This window comes from Lupinus angustifolius, chromosome LG03, assembly GCF_001865875.1.
Source record: "Lupinus angustifolius cultivar Tanjil chromosome LG03, LupAngTanjil_v1.0, whole genome shotgun sequence".
NCBI classification, from domain to species: domain Eukaryota; kingdom Viridiplantae; phylum Streptophyta; class Magnoliopsida; order Fabales; family Fabaceae; genus Lupinus; species Lupinus angustifolius.
Window position 1 is genome coordinate 26,651,965 of NC_032011.1, and position 16,220 is coordinate 26,668,184.

The 16,220-nt window shown below is 30.9% G+C and overlaps 2 protein-coding genes across 3 annotated transcripts; one reads left to right on the forward strand and one right to left on the reverse strand.

The window, feature by feature from the left end:
- LOC109344225 (protein SAWADEE HOMEODOMAIN HOMOLOG 1-like) lies at window positions 481-3,434 on the reverse strand. Of its 2 annotated transcripts, XM_019582886.1 has the most exons (10): window positions 3,300-3,434; window positions 2,778-2,863; window positions 2,612-2,657; window positions 2,347-2,437; window positions 2,087-2,122; window positions 1,818-1,881; window positions 1,296-1,347; window positions 1,032-1,175; window positions 828-947; window positions 481-740 (listed from the first exon to the last, which is right to left on the reverse strand). In XM_019582886.1, the coding sequence occupies exons 1-10, from the start codon at window positions 3,354-3,356 to the stop codon at window positions 690-692; spliced, it is 747 nt and encodes a 248-aa protein (XP_019438431.1). In that variant the 5' UTR covers window positions 3,357-3,434; the 3' UTR covers window positions 481-689. The 2 variants fall into 2 exon arrangements, with proteins under 2 accessions (XP_019438431.1, XP_019438432.1); XM_019582887.1 differs by lacking the exon at window positions 2,087-2,122.
- Window positions 11,381-16,018, forward strand: LOC109344226 (NADP-dependent malic enzyme). Its single transcript, XM_019582888.1, has 19 exons — window positions 11,381-11,563; window positions 12,237-12,357; window positions 12,448-12,522; window positions 12,701-12,852; window positions 12,925-13,030; window positions 13,121-13,186; window positions 13,269-13,364; window positions 13,454-13,525; window positions 13,609-13,692; window positions 13,781-13,879; window positions 14,111-14,158; window positions 14,240-14,293; window positions 14,406-14,504; window positions 14,713-14,802; window positions 14,881-14,958; window positions 15,068-15,142; window positions 15,246-15,336; window positions 15,544-15,672; window positions 15,760-16,018. Exons 1-19 carry the CDS (start codon window positions 11,457-11,459, stop codon window positions 15,846-15,848), a joined length of 1,731 nt encoding a protein of 576 aa, XP_019438433.1. The 5' UTR covers window positions 11,381-11,456; the 3' UTR covers window positions 15,849-16,018.

Sequence of the window (16,220 nt, forward strand, 5' to 3'; positions counted from 1 at the left end):
TTTGCAATGAAAAACAATACTACTTAAAATATTAAATGCATCATTTCTCAATAAAAAATCACTTATACTGATTTTTAACCCAGCACTATGATAGTAATTAACACTCTTACTTTAATAAATGGATTAAAAAGTAGCTAGTAATGTTTCCTTTAACAGAGGGACTAATTTATCCCAACACAAATGTCCAACAGAGTCGTCTCTTTGACAAGATTTAAACCTACGTTCTGGTAACACATGAGCTAAATTATATCTAACAGGCTATTATAATTAAAGTTGGTAAATAACATGGACTATGTTTCATTTTTATGTATTATAATTATGATACTCAGATTCAACCTTTGATTAAACACTTAAATCCAATCCTCCAAAGACCAATCTGGTTTTGAAAGCATTATACAGCCACAGTTAATAAGGTGAGGTATATGGACTCAGCATCTGGCTGCTTTTTGTGGAGTACTAAACATTATCAATAATAGAATATAAAACATGATTACAAGTTACAAATACAAAAATAACTTAACAACCGTTTGACCTTTCAACTTCTACACCTCCTTCACTCCAATCAAAGATTGAAGGTCAAAATCTCAAAATAGAAGTACCAGCTATCAAAATGTCAAACAGTAGTTGCAAACTTGATAGGTAACTTGTCCAACTGGAATCTCAATGATCTTCACACCAAACATATACACTTAAGATATTGGCCTCGGCCTGTGGCAAAGTCTCCTCAATCGAACACTTTCCTGGATATGGAACATATACCATTGAAAATGAAAACTGAGTTCATACATGAAATGGGTAACAAAACAAAATGCAGTAAGAATACACACCTCGGTATTGTCATGAGCATACCGAATCAAGATGAGACACCTGCATCCTCTGATATCATGTATTCTCCTTTGGATCTCTACAATGTGAGCATCATAGTAAATTGACTGGTCTCTCCTCTCCTAAAATCCAATTCAAACTGTCAAGCTAAATACCGTAATGTTAGGTAACAACGATTCGATGGTGAACTTTAGTATATGAATCACCTGAAAGCACAAGACATGATCTCCAACTTTCAAAGTAGAACACTCTGAATTTTCAAACGGAATAGAGCGTTCTCGGACTGATTTTTTTATATTGACCCACTCATCTTCCTCAGCTCCAAATCCAACAAATCTGACACGGACTTCCTTTAACAAAAAGCAAATCTATATCAGCTGGAAAAACATTTCCCCCCCATTTTTCGGGGCAAATAATATCAAGTCTTTCAGCACAAAGCTATGGCCATCATGATGATAATTAAAACTTACAGCTTCCCCTGTGCTAAGATATCTGTGAGCTAAAAACATTTCAACATCATACCTGCGTAAATAGTAGAGTCAGGATAAATGAAAGCCGTAAACATTTCAACTAGGTGTGAGATTGATGCACCCATGTTTAACTTACTTTCTTCATCCATTACTCAATGGGGTGTGAGTCTATGACTTACATGAGCAAAAGCCTTAGGTCTAAGCTATAATTGAAAGCTTCAAGAAACCTTTCTATCAATGCCAAGGAGATACTATGATCTATGTTGAAGCTAATGACAATTTAGGGACCTCCAATGTAAACATGGCATTAAGGACTAAAAAACTAATTTGGGTTACTCTATGTTTGTGACTTTATAATATTGGGAAAGGGTACAAGAGAATACTTTTCTTTAACGCTACAGAAAGGTATATTTATCAAAACCTTAGAGCAAAATTAAAATTTAAGTGCTTCAATACCAGCTTCCAGCACTTATCAATCAATTAAACAATTTAAGGTCACCGAAACACACATTGTGTACTCACCATGCACCGTCTTTTGATGACCTTGCTTCAAATTCCAACTCTGATGGGTCTCGTATCATTGCTCCTGCAAAGCAATCATTTCAGGCACAGCCATGCAACATGAGCTCATTTGATACTGTTGATTACTAGTTCGCTCAAGATATCTATAAACTCAAGTATAGGCAGAAGTTAACTAAACAATAAAAAAAGGAAAATAGAAAGTGAGAAAGAACACAAGGAGCTCTATGTCATTTTTCATATCCTTCATTGTTGTCAAGTCAATTCCTCACCTTCATTGTCATTATCTTCTTCTACCGAACATGCTCCTAATACCATAAAGCAGCTTAGCATGAAAGTCATATTATCACATTTCAAATGTAACATTTTAAAGCAATTATAATTTATATATAACAAAATATTTGTACCATCAACCCCATAGAAATGGTACACTACGACTATAATAAAATAATCTCAAGTTGGGCATTTTACTATTCAAGAAAGCATAAGTGGAAGCAACTCTAAGAATCTTAAGGCATGCAAGAAGCCCCACCTTCCTTACACTCAACGTCTTTTGGGGACATCGACTCATTATTAGGGACTTCTGGTAAGTCTTGGAGCCTAGTCTGAAACCAACTTTGTATCTGAAAATTTTCCCCAAGTAAGCGAATGATTATTAAAACAATAGAAGAATGAATACACAACTAAAAATCACAAACAAATCACATCTTTGATATCAGAAAAGAGTAAGGATATCTGAAGGAACTAGTGTTCATAGTTTAAGTAAATAAGACACACAAGTCAAAAAATGCATTAACCTCAGTCCCTTTTACGAGAGGTTTGCCAGCACGACCAGAGGAGCGGCTGTAGAAACATAACATTCCAAAAACAAATCAATGACAACACAAACATTTTTACTATTACTAGAAAGGAGACCGACAATCATTGAAAATTGAACCCCATATAGTTGAGAATGAAACTTACTTGAACCTTGAAGCAAGGTTTTGGCAAAATTCTCGGTCCAGTGACCGTTCTCTTGATTCCATTAGCAGTTTCTCCATTTTCTCAATCTGCTTGCCAGGGAATACAAGGTTCAAATCATTACAAATAGAGAACATGACATGGTTAAACACACCCATTATATCCTATAACAATAATGTTATTTGTACTACCAAAGGTGTCAACTTCCTTTCCGGAAAAGAAAGAAAGGTCCCGCCTTTCTTCGCTGAACCCTTCTTTCTTTTCCCATAAAGGAAGTTGTAAGTTGCGGTTGTCACCCTTGGGTGTCAACCCTTGGTGTGCAAATAACATTATTGAACTTATAATTACAACTAACTAACTAACTCCAAACACAAATGAATCTAAAAACAAATGATAGCAATTCCAATTACACATAACACTTGTTCTTCCTTTCCAATACCCACATTTTGTTTTGCCTATAAAGTTATAAAAATGATCTTAGAGAACGAGAAACGAACAATTGAATGATCAAAAACAAAAACCTACCTCAGCATTTGTAAATCCAGAAAATTGGGGTCTGTTACGAGGACGCAAGCGATCCATTATTAACACAGTTTGTCCCTTTCGGTCAAAAACCTAATTCCTACGAATTCAATTTCTCCTCCAAAATGCGTAAAACCCTAACAACTAATTTTTTATTTTTTTAAAACTAGGGAAGAGAAAGCCCGCATTTTACATAAGCAGAATTTTATTATTAAAAAAATGATTTATTCTATCATTAGTCTTATATTATTTTATTATTATTATAAGATAAAAATGAATGAACTAATAGTATATGAGTTCTATATATTTTTACTGTATTATTTATTATTTATATTTAATTATTAAATACTCTAATTCAATTGAGTAGTAGATAGTATAGTAAATATATAAATCTTTGCATCGTAATATATAGAATTATAGATATTAACTATTATTATTATCATGATAGATTATACTCAACTATTTATTGATTGTACTTTATATTTATTAAAATAAGGATTTAATAAATATACACTGGCAGCGTAAATGGTTTTTACACTGTCCGTCAATCATCCACCATTAATTTATTAACCATTGTTGACTTTCAAACAAACAAAAGTAGTAATACAAATTAATGGTGGATGATGTATATCTATTAGTCTAATGTATATCTATTATAAACTTTATATTAAAATCCATGAGCAATGAAATATTATCATTAGTCTCTTACTTTCTAGTTTTGATGTATTATTGTTGTCCATGTTCATATATTATCCAATAGGATTTTAGTATCAAATCATTTAACTTGATATCTTATCATATAGATATGGAAGTAAAGTAACCATCCTAAAGACGTACTTTAGCTTAATTATTTAATTAGTTAATTAACATAAATATAAAAAGTTCTTATATGGTTTTTGATCAACAAAAACCCAGAGAATATGATATAACATATAAGTGATAAAGAAGAGGATATCTGATCTAGAATATATTATTTCATTGTTTGAATGACATAACTTTTGAATGAAGAGTTATCAATGAAATGTTAAGATTCTTGGGAAAGAGCCTATATACAATGCTTGATGGAAGCACTATACTAACAAGAAAAAGGATTAGGAACATTATCTATATCTCTACCTATCAAGATTGTTCTATCGGTCATCACTTAAGCAAGAACATAGTAAGAACGGGAAGGAGATAGAAGAGTTTCTTTATAAACCAAAAATACCATACATTAACTAAATGGAGGATCATATCACCATGAGTAAATGTTAGTAATCTATAATCATTCTTATTACGTGAACGTTATGAATTCTTAAGATCCATCTACACATGACTTCCATGATAAAACTTACACAATCTACCAATAATCTTACTTATACTATAATCAATCACCAGTGTATTCAATATAACGAAGTCTAATGTGACTATTATACTTTCACTAGAGAAGATTTTTAGTTAGTAGATTTTTCATGCTATCATATATCCAACTAAATTCTACGTGAATCATCATGGTGGTGATATTTAGTATTAAGCACATGTGGGGCTACTTATGCTCATGACTTATTAGACATGCCATGTAATTGGTCCCATAATGCTTTGTTTGGAATCAAATCCAGAAAAATCGGGGGTATCTTTTTTTGTATGATCGAAGGTATTTTCTCAACTTTCTGGGAAAAAAACTTTCGAGGTTTTTGGCTGTCCTTTCCAACAAGTATTGCTCCCACGAATCAAACCTTTAACTTTGAGGATTTACTGAGACCTTACACCAATAGACTAATGCTTTTATGATAGAAAAATTGGGTGTATGTTATTCAAGACGTGTACAAACATTTTGTTATGTCATGTTTGACAAAACATGTTTGAATTGCTTTAAATAGTAAATAAAATAATAAACAAACAAATGTAATATTTATCGATTGATGATAGTAAAAATATTTATATAAAATCAATATATCATCTACCACTTGTTCATATTACTTTTATTACAAAGTTAATAATAATAAAATATGAATAATACATAATAGAGTGAAAGTTAAAAATATCTTATACTATTATTATATACATATTTATCTCATTAAAAAACCAAATGAATGGAACCACTCCAAACACTTTTTAATCAGACTATTTTGAATCACGATAATGTAATCTCACCTAATAAAATGAACCACGAGAAGGGGTGGAAGGAGAAGTTGCAAATTAAATGGAGGAAATAAAAACAAATATTAAAAAGAGAAAATATACTATAGAAATTAAATATCGTAGGAGTTGTTTTGGCACAATCTTAAGAAGAAGAAAAAATAATTGAAAAAATGATGTGCTCAAAACAACTCCTACGATACACTATATACTAATATTTACACTCACTTCAACATTTACAATTATGTAATTATTGCTAATATTGACTTTATTGAGATTATTGTACCACTTGTTTTTTAAATTTAATTTTTTATATTTCTAAAAATATTTTTTGGGAGGAAGGATTCCAAGCAATTACTAACAAGTGTGTGATAGTTTGTAATTTTTAACTTAGTAAATAAGTTATTAGAATTGTTCGGCTTTTCTAAAGAAAACTTGTACCTTTCAAAAAAAAGTTTATAGTTAAAAAGTTAACTTAAAAAAAACTACTTTATAATTTTTAAAACCGACTTTTACGAATTCATTAAATTCAATCTTTTGTAACTAACGTTAAAGAAAAAAGTGTCATTTAATTTGGAAGCTTCCATTTTTCCTAGGTTTCTTTTTAATTATTTGAATGCCGTATTTCTACTTTTTCTTTCTTATTATTAATCAAAGTTTTCAAACTATCTTTCAAAGTGAAGGGGTCAAAATAGGAAATACCCTTTATGGCAGAGTCGTTAATGACAACTTTGTCGGTGGCCCATCTCATTATGCGTCTCAGAATTTATTTTCTGGTCTCTAAATTTTACAATGGATCCCTTCCATCTTTCACAAATTAAATCATATACCAATTAAAATATTGATATTATAATAAATATGATAAATATTACTATTAATTTATAATTCAATTATGAAAAAATGAGTCGTCATATTATAAGTTCAGTATTTGAATCTTTAATATGCCATTTTGAAAATATAAATTCTTTTATTAGTACAACCATCTTAACCAATATAATACATTTTGACCAATTTTAACTAATTTAGTTATATATTTGGAATAATTAACATACAATAATTATGGTGCTTACAACACTATGATATTTATAAATACTAGCGTGTTGACATGCACTGTCGTGTTTGTCAACCCGCTTTCCTATCGTTTGTAATGTATAGTTTGTATTTTATAAATTCAAATATAATTTTTTGCGCTAAATTTACGGTTGAATTTGTTCAATTGGTCTAATATTCAATTTTTTAATACACTTTTAAAATAAGAAAATAATAAGGATAAAATAAGAAAATAATATTATATGATCTTTTGGTAGAAATAAAAAGATATTGAGGGCAAAATAGGAAAACACAAATTACACCATGATGGATAGTTATTTTGTATTTTCCCTTTATTAATAGTATAGATAGTCTGGAATCAATATTTTAGATGCATCTAAACCTTTTGACTCGTGATACACTTATATATAGAGAGAGAAATATAGTATGTCTCTATTTCATCAATTATTTATGTATAATTATTATTGACTTTTAAAAATACAAATGAATTATAGATGATGTATTAACTGTGTATAAATTTTTACATTGTATAAATATTACATTTATATTTATATATATATATATATGAGAGATATGTTTACATCCAACTTAAGTTACATAAGTTATATTCAATTTCAATCATTCATATTCTTACATCCAACATACCATGAATGAAATAAGTAACGAGAGAGAAAAAGAGAAATTTTAAATAATTTTAAGTTTCACCATTTAGTCTGATAAATTTATGAAAATGAATGGTTAATATTAAATATAACTAGTGTAACTTAATTTGGCTGTAAAAGATCTCTCCTCATACATTTAGTTAATTGAATAATACGGGTTTGTATATGTATAAGATCACTTCTCTAGTACCACATAATAATAGACTTTCATCTGATGCATATTGGTTAATACCTTCCTTAGTGGTAGCCATAACAATTTTCAAGTTCATACCTTCCTTAGTCTTCGCCTTAACAAGTTTCAAGATATTTGTTATTAATATTCAGCCGAGACTGCCCAATGAATTATGTACTCAATGTTTTGGGGCAGATTGTGCTAACTCGGATTCCAAAATTATTAACTCATTTAAATTTTACATTACAACATCCATATTTGATTTTTATTTTATTTTGACTTTCTTTCTTTGTTAATTGATGTATAACCATTACTTACAAAATAAATCATAAGTGGTGATAGAATTAGATTGAGATTTGAATTAATTAACCATATAATATTGTATGAAGATAAAGTTAAAGAAAAAAGAATATGAGAAAGCCTTGAATTTATTAAACAACAGTGGTTTTGGAAAGTAGAAATATATTGGTCAATGACGAAAAAATCTTCAAATATATATAGATTATGAGTTATTGACTCATTGGAAAATCTTATCGAATTATTTCTTGAAAAGTAGAGGAGTATTCACAACTTTTGAAAAAAATGGATTTTAATTTTTCGAATGCAAGTTTTTGGTGCCCTTAGCCAATAAATTAGTTTTAATAGCTTTTTGGACTTCTCTAATATTGTATTATCCAGTATTGAATTCAGATTTTGACAGGACATAAATAAAATTAAGAGTTGAAATTTAATATTATTTTTTTATATGATAATAAATTCAACCACCATTTCTTCAAAAGTTAAATATCTAGGGTTGAGAGCTGGCGGTAATTATTTTCATTGTCTAGTCTTTATCTTTTCACAAATGACCATCCATCTCTTTCCAATGCAATATCATATGTCTTTATCATTTAAAAAAATCAACTATTTGTACAACACTAGTTTTCACCTAGTCACAACTATTAATTTTGTTACAAACTCAAAATATTGAGCTATCTTCACACCTTTTTCAACTAGTTTTGATGAATAGAACATAGATGAAGCTCTTTTTGAGTTGTTTAAGTTATGGAACATAATGAATAAGTGTTATTTGGACTGGATCGAACAGTCGAATCAGTCCAATTGTAGACTAGAATAGGGAACAACTACATACAGGCAATAAAACTGTTCAGTTAGTCAGCTTATTTTAAAATGTCAAAAACTTGGTCGAACCACTTTAAATAAGATGGTTGGACCTGTCGTTTTGCTTAAATTAAAAAAAAAAAGACATAAGAAATGACAAATAAATTAAAATCAACTATGAAACCCTACCTCCTCTCAACCCTTATATACCACTCATTTGGAATCCATATATATTTTTTATTATGTAATATCGTCCGATCCGATTAAACAATTTAATTAATTAGAATTTATACATGACCTCTTCCGGTATGATGTCCGACTTATATATCATAACATTGTAATAAAACCTACTCTTACATTTTTCATTTGTGTAAACCACATGCATCCACATCCAAGAGACAATCTTACTTTAGTTAGCTAGGTTTACTATGAATGAGAAATATGTTTTGAACTAGACCAAGCCAAAGTAACAAATCATTATGACATCAAATGTACAAGATTAATTATAATTTGAATATCATTATAAGAAGATATGCCCCAAATTAAGGGTCTACCCTATCAAAATATCATAAAGATATGGGGAAAATTATCAACTAAGGGAGAGACTTAAACACTAAAAAATATTAGTGGATACACAACATTCCAATTGCTAAAATATTCACGCTTTCTCACTCTATCCCTTTAGAGAAAACTAAGTAGTCTTGATTTCATTTTACTCACTCGAGATATATAAGGCCATGCTTTCAACATTGTCTAAACTTGCAAGTCTTGGTTTAAGAATACTAAAACCTCCATGATATAATGATATTAACTCACATATAGCAAAGATTTTCTTCATGTGCGGTAAATCATTATAAATTTTCTTTTATACATCTAGAACATAAAATCTCCACTCGATATTTAAGTATACAGTAAACAACTCTCCTTTTTATGGATTTCAGCCATATAAAAGCAAGTTTTTGGAGACTAATGCAAAAGCTCAAACAAAATAAGAAGTTGTAAATTGTAAATCTTAACTAAAATTTTAATTATATTGTCTTTATTATCTTGTCTATATTACTATGTTTATCAAATGAAACTAAAATAAAAGTCTAAAATATACTAAAATTACTATATAATTTATAAAAATAAATATATTAATACAATAAAACATAAAAATGTAGATATCTAATTAAAAAAACATGATGTTTAGATTAACAAAGATTGAAACATGTGAATTGTTAGATCATGTCTTAAACATTCACCTTCTTTAGTACATGAGTAGATATTATGTTTCACATTTTGTCTCAATGCTATGAATTATGATTTGTTAAAAAAAATATTTATAAAAATTTAATTATTAAATATTTTTATGATTAATCATATTTCATAATATAATATTGTGGAACAAAACATCCTTTAATATGATGGCCCTGTGAAAAAAGCTTTATTATTTAAGCATAATTTTGGATTTTATTTCTGAATTTAAATGTATATGAAGACTATGGTCTATGGGAATGAGTTCCCTGTTACATGTTTTTCTCAGGAACTTTAGTCCGGTCAAACAGAAATATATTATAAAATAAAATTCGGCATCGATAATATTTTAAAAAAAAATGAAAGATAATAAAGATTAAAAAAACAATAAAAGAAAAGAAGAAACAGATATATACATTAATAATTTAACAATTTTTTATATTATTATTATATCATACACAATTTATTTTTAATCAGTATAAATGATACATTCGAAATATAGATATTAGAAAAGTAAGAATGGTGCAGAGGGTGGGGACAGAAATGAATGAATTGACATTTGACTGTCACTGTATTAAAAACGCGGCGAATCATCTAATCCACCATCGGAAGAAGATTTGCTATCTCCAACTCTGTCCCTAACCAATCACAATAAAAAAAATTGATAAAATTATAAATATTTAATTTTTTTAACTGACGTGACATAAAATGATTAATCTAGAACATGGTTTAGAACATACTTTGGTACAGCAGTTCCTTGTCCTCCACCATCCACCATTATGATGCTGTGGTTAGCTAGGCAGACGTACCAAAACAATATTTTGGTACCACATAAAAAACTCATTTATATTTTTATTTATTAATATTTGTACATTATTATTAATATAAAGTTTTTTATATATTGATTTGTATTACTTTTATTTAAAAGTTAATAATAATTAAGATATGAATAATGTATGATATATTGACAATATAAAAAAAACAAAAAACATATTAAATTCCTTCTGTGCTGGCTTAAGTAGAAGAACACAAAAAATGTATTTATTATTTTGTATTAATCCATTTTTGTACAAGTAAATGTATTTATCATCCATAAATAAAAAATAATTGTTAATTCCTCATAAGTCATAACTATATTATTAATAACCTACTAATATGTGTTATTATCGAATATCAAACTTTTAACTTTGAAATGACACAACATGTGACGATTCATTGGCTCTTAACAAATGTTGGTTGTATTAATTTATTTACCACTAATGAAAAAAACTTCAATCCATTAAAAACATTGATATTTAATGAGTTAATTTATTATTTTGAAAAGGTGGTTGCTTTCAATTTGTAATAATAGCAAAAGGAGTGACACATAGAAAATTTCTATTTTAGGTAAAGAACTTTTTTTTATTTGACTATTATTACACGTGCTAGTCCACGTTCAAATATAACTCCAACTTGTAAAACTTAATTATCAACAATAAACAAATCTTAATCTCTATTGTCATGTTAATTATCAGCAACCAAACCAAACCAAAAATAAATAAATAAATAAATAAACTTTGCATTAAAAGCTCTATATATAGATACAATGTGAAGCAACCTCAAACTCATAACATTTATCTCTATCTGTGTCTGCATAGTTTCAAACTAAAAGTAGGTGAAACTATGAGCTTGTTTTTTTACACAAAATCTATGTGCTAGTGTTTTTGTCTTACAATTTTGTTGTTGTTATTTACTTATATTTGCAGAAAGTACAAGCTGTGTTTACTAGAAGTGATTATTGCAGAAAAGCAAAGGGTGAGAAAAAAGTGATTGTTGAAAGTAATGACTAGCACATTGAAGGAGAATGATGGAGGTGTGAAGGATTTGTATGGTGAGGATAATGCCACTGAGGACCAGCTTATTACTCCATGGCATTTTTCTGTGGCCAGGTTATCATTCATCACTAGATAACATTGATATGATAATTTGATTCTAGTGCATTTTTTATTTCTGGGTATCTGTTAGTTTTTATAGTTTATGAAGTTTTTAGTATCTTTGTGCATTTTGGATCTTTGCTCTGTCTATTTGATCTTTTGTTTGTGACCCTTTTTTAATTTTTGGTTAGTCTTGTTGTCTTGTGTTCCTATGTATATATTCAACTATATTTTATTTGTTTTTTTTGGGAACAATGATCTATGTAGATCAATATAAATTAGAGTTACTTTATGCTGCAATAGCTAGCAAATCTATTATATTAACTTGTTTTGATGTGATCTGCATAAGAAATTTAGCAAGTACTTTTTGTGTTGTTTTTTTAGTTAGTCTAAATTAGTAAAGTTTCATAATTGTTTGAAATTAGAACACAAACATTGAGTGCATTTGAAGCATTTCCAGAGATTTTAATGTGTTGCTTGATTTTCAATCTAATAAACTGCAATGATTCATTAACCAAATGATGTTAATTGATCTTCTGATCTTGGCTATAGTCTTGTTAACTGATCCTGAAGTCTGAGCCAAAATCTAAAGCATTTTGGTGAATAGCTTGAAGAAATTCTACAACATTGCACCTTCTTAGGCTCTCTTATAGAATTTGTGGGCTAATTCGAGTATTTTGTGTTACAGTGGCAGCACTTTGCTGAGAGATCCACGCTACAACAAGGGGCTTGCCTTTACAGAGATCGAACGAGATGCTCATTACTTGCGCGGACTTTTGCCTCCAGCTGTTTACAATCAGGATCTTCAGGTTACTTGGATACCATTGTGTCACATTCAATTTCGCAAATGGTAACTTAGACTTTCTGCTAATTGCTATTCTCGTTATTTTGGTGTTCAGGAAAAGCGGGTGATGCACAATCTTCGCCAGTATGAGGTTCCTCTGCATAGGTACACAGCCTTGATGGATCTTCAGGTACTTGCTTACTTCCAAACACTCTTTCTCACGAAGAGGCGTGTAAGGCGCAGTTTTTTCTTCCGAAAATTGAAAATGTGGCCACTATTTATACATATAGTACTTTTCTGGTGCTAATCTTTGTTAAAAATAGGTGGCTATTAAGGTATTTCTCACTCCGGAATTTCCGTATTTACAGGAGAGAAATGAAAGGCTGTTTTACAAGCTGTTGATCGATAATGTTGAGGAACTACTTCCCGTTGTTTACACTCCAACGGTTGGAGAAGCCTGCCAGAAATATGGAAGCATTTATAAGCGCCCTCAGGGTCTCTACATCAGTTTGAAGGAGAAGTATGCTTTTATCATGAACTACTCTTTTTTATGTTAGCATTTGTGAAAATATTAAGTGCTCGAGTTCTTCAGGGGCAAGATCCTTGAAGTGCTAAAAAACTGGCCGGAGAAGACCGTTCAAGTTATTGTTGTTACTGATGGTGAGCGTATATTGGGACTCGGAGATCTTGGTTGCCAGGTAAACAATAGCATTGGTTCCTTTATCCGCATTGCACTCAAAGACAGTTATATTGAGTTATTGACACAATTCTTTTAAAATTTCTCTTAGGGAATGGGTATTCCTGTTGGGAAACTTTCTCTCTATACTGCATTAGGAGGTGTTCGTCCTTCATCGGTAAGGACTACTAAATGCTCCTTTTCCTTTTCCCCTTTATGTCATATTTGATCAATTGACGAATCTGGATATATGACTTCAGTGCTTGCCTATCACCATCGATGTTGGCACAAACAATGAGAAGTTGCTGAATGACGAGTTTTACATTGGGCTCAAACAAAAGCGGGCTACGGGGAAGGTCTGATCATCTATCCCATTTACAGACATGCAAGCGATGCACAATTACTTTCTATGCCTTTAACCTGATATTTGTGTATTGCGGAATAGGAATATGAGGAGCTTCTAGAGGAGTTTATGAGTGCAGTTAAGAAGAACTATGGGGAGAAAGTTCTTGTACAGGTTACATATCCGATTCAACATGATAACCTCTGGTTTTTTTTCTTCAATTTATTGTTTTCTTAATTTTCATGGTTCCTTTTCAGTTTGAAGATTTCGCAAATCACAATGCATTCACTCTGCTGGAAAAATACAGTTCATCTCATCTTGTATTTAATGATGATATACAGGTAGCATGCTTGATAGATTTTGACCATGTTCACTTTTTCGGTATACTAATTCGGGTAACTGACTAGTTTATTCCTTGGTTTAATTCAGGGTACTGCATCTGTGGTATTAGCAGGAGTGATTGCTTCCCTGAAATTAATTGGTGGGACTTTAGCTGACCACACTTTCTTATTCTTGGGAGCCGGAGAGGTTAGCGTTTGAGCCGGATTTATTAGCATTCGTTATGAAGTCCTGACCATAACAAATTCCTGCTTTCTATTCTCAACATTGACCTTCATTATGCTTTAGCAATTTCCTTTTACAAGCCTTTGTTCATTTTCGCTTTAGCAATATACAACTTATGAGAATGAATATGAAATGAAATTTTGTGTTTTCTTTGTTGGAAACTTCCTTTCTCACTTTTATATTTGGTTGTTGAAGGCTGGAACTGGTATAGCAGAGTTGATAGCTCTTGAGATTTCTAAACGGGTACGACTTAATATTTGTTCACTTTTTATCTAGTGTTTATTCATTTTGTGAAATGTTTCTAATTACTCTCTTCTTGGCCAGACAAAAGCACCGGTGGAAGAGACCCGCAAGAAGATTTGGCTCGTGGACTCGAAGGTAAAATGTCTGGTGTTCCGCGTGCCTGACAATTAGGAACAGAGATCTTTTTCAGCTTCTAAATTTTTTGTCCTAAACTCTCATAACAACTAACAAGTCTGCTACATTCCAGGGACTTATCGTTAGCTCTCGTCTTGAATCACTTCAGCACTTCAAAAAGCCTTGGGCTCATGAGCATGAACCTGTAAAGACGCTTGTAGATGCAGTCAAGGTGAGTAAAGTGTTCAAGATTTGCTTTAATTTCATAAAATATTTGCCAACCTTCCTGGAAAGTCTCTCCACTTGCGGGGGTAAGACTGTCACATCTACCTTCCTCATATCCCACTAAATGGGAGCCTCGTGCACTGAGCCACCATTTTTATTTGTCAATCTTCATCCTTTTACACAATCATCTAACAATTGTCAATTCACTCCATCAGGCAATCAAGCCGACCGTATTGATCGGAACATCTGGAGTGGGGAAGACATTCACCAAGGACGTGGTTGAAGCCATGGCATCCTTCAATGAGGTTCTATCTCACTTTCAATAATAATATTTTTATTACCTCATGAGAAGAGTCTTATATCTAATATACCTTGGCATGCAGAAACCTCTTATTTTTGCTCTCTCCAACCCAACTTCACAATCTGAGTGCACTGCTGAAGAAGCTTATACATGGAGCAAGGTAAACTTTTTTTTTACTTAGCCTGAGAAACAACATTTTCTGAGTTAATGTTAAAGAATATAAACAAACAACTCTTATCAATGACCATATTATTTCTCTTCGATATCAGGGACGAGCGATCTTTGCTAGTGGAAGCCCATTTGATCCTGTTGAATATGAAGGAAAAGTTTTTGTTCCGGGACAGGTTCTATTTAAAACTTGCATAGCATTTCTTTATTCAGCATACACACCTTACTAAAATTATTGTCTGATTTCAAATTATTTGCTTTTCTTGTGATGCTATTCAGGGAAACAATGCTTACATATTTCCTGGTCTGGGTTTGGGTTTGATAATGTCTGGTGCAATCCGCGTGCGGGACGAGATGCTCTTAGCAGCCTGTGAGTACATGCAAACTAAAATTGCTGCAACTGATATTGTGCTTGAAACTCCGGAATACTTCACTGATGTAAAATATATCATAGAAAAATCTTGAGACTTGAGTTGATAAAAGAACTTGCATGCCAATATCTTGAAATAAATACTTGAATGTGAAGGCTAAGTCTATGTATTGAGTATTAATAACCATTACATTTTTTTTGCAACAGCTGAAGCTTTGGCTGCACAAGTATCAGAGGAGAACTATGATAAGGGGCTGATATACCCTCCATTCACAAACATCAGAAAGATATCAGCTAGCATTGCTGCTAATGTTGCAGCTAAGGCATATGAACTTGGTTAGTTTCATAAAATGTGTTCAATTCATACAATGCAGGTCTATGTTTATATTTTTCTTTAACTTTATCTTATTATTTTGGTTGTAGGTCTAGCTTCTCATCTACCTAGACCCAAGGATCTTCTCAAATATGCAGAAAGTTGCATGTACAGTCCAGGCTACAGAAGCTACCGTTAAGAAATTTGAATCTTATAGTCTGAACTCTGCAGTGTTTAATGATGAACTTCTATGTAGGAATGTATTTCTTTTAGAAGTTTAGTTAAGAGTTTTGTATAAGGCATTGCCCATATGAGCTTCAGTTCCTCAACCTGTTCCAAAGTCAACTTTGAATTGTTGCTGATTCCTTCCAAACTTTGATTCGTGTAAGAAGGAATATCATTTATATCATATTAATGATTCTTTCTTGCTCTCAATTTAATTATTACTTGAGGGTTTCTGAAAAATTAGAAAATCTAAAATGATCTAGGAAGATATCAAATGTTAGTTATATTAATTATTTTTAACATATTTTTTTGGACTAATTTTGGAACATTTTAATACCCATCAAGG

Excerpts from the sequence above, each read along its gene's own strand:
- LOC109344226 (XM_019582888.1), top strand. The coding sequence starts at position 11,457 with ATGACTAGCACATTGAAGGAGAATGATGGAGGTGTGAAGGATTTGTAT. Across the intron at positions 13,693-13,780 it reads TATTTAATGATGATATACAG|GGTACTGCATCTGTGGTATT; the intron begins GTAGCATGCTTG and ends GGTTTAATTCAG. Across the intron at positions 15,337-15,543 it reads CGAGATGCTCTTAGCAGCCT|CTGAAGCTTTGGCTGCACAA; the intron begins GTGAGTACATGC and ends TTTTTGCAACAG.
- LOC109344225 (XM_019582886.1), bottom strand. The coding sequence starts at position 3,356 with ATGGATCGCTTGCGTCCTCGTAACAGACCCCAATTTTCTGGATTTACA. Across the intron at positions 2,658-2,777 it reads AACCTTGCTTCAAGGTTCAA|CCGCTCCTCTGGTCGTGCTG; the intron begins GTAAGTTTCATT and ends ATGTTTCTACAG. Across the intron at positions 2,123-2,346 it reads AGACGTTGAGTGTAAGGAAG|GAGCATGTTCGGTAGAAGAA; the intron begins GTGGGGCTTCTT and ends TTATGGTATTAG.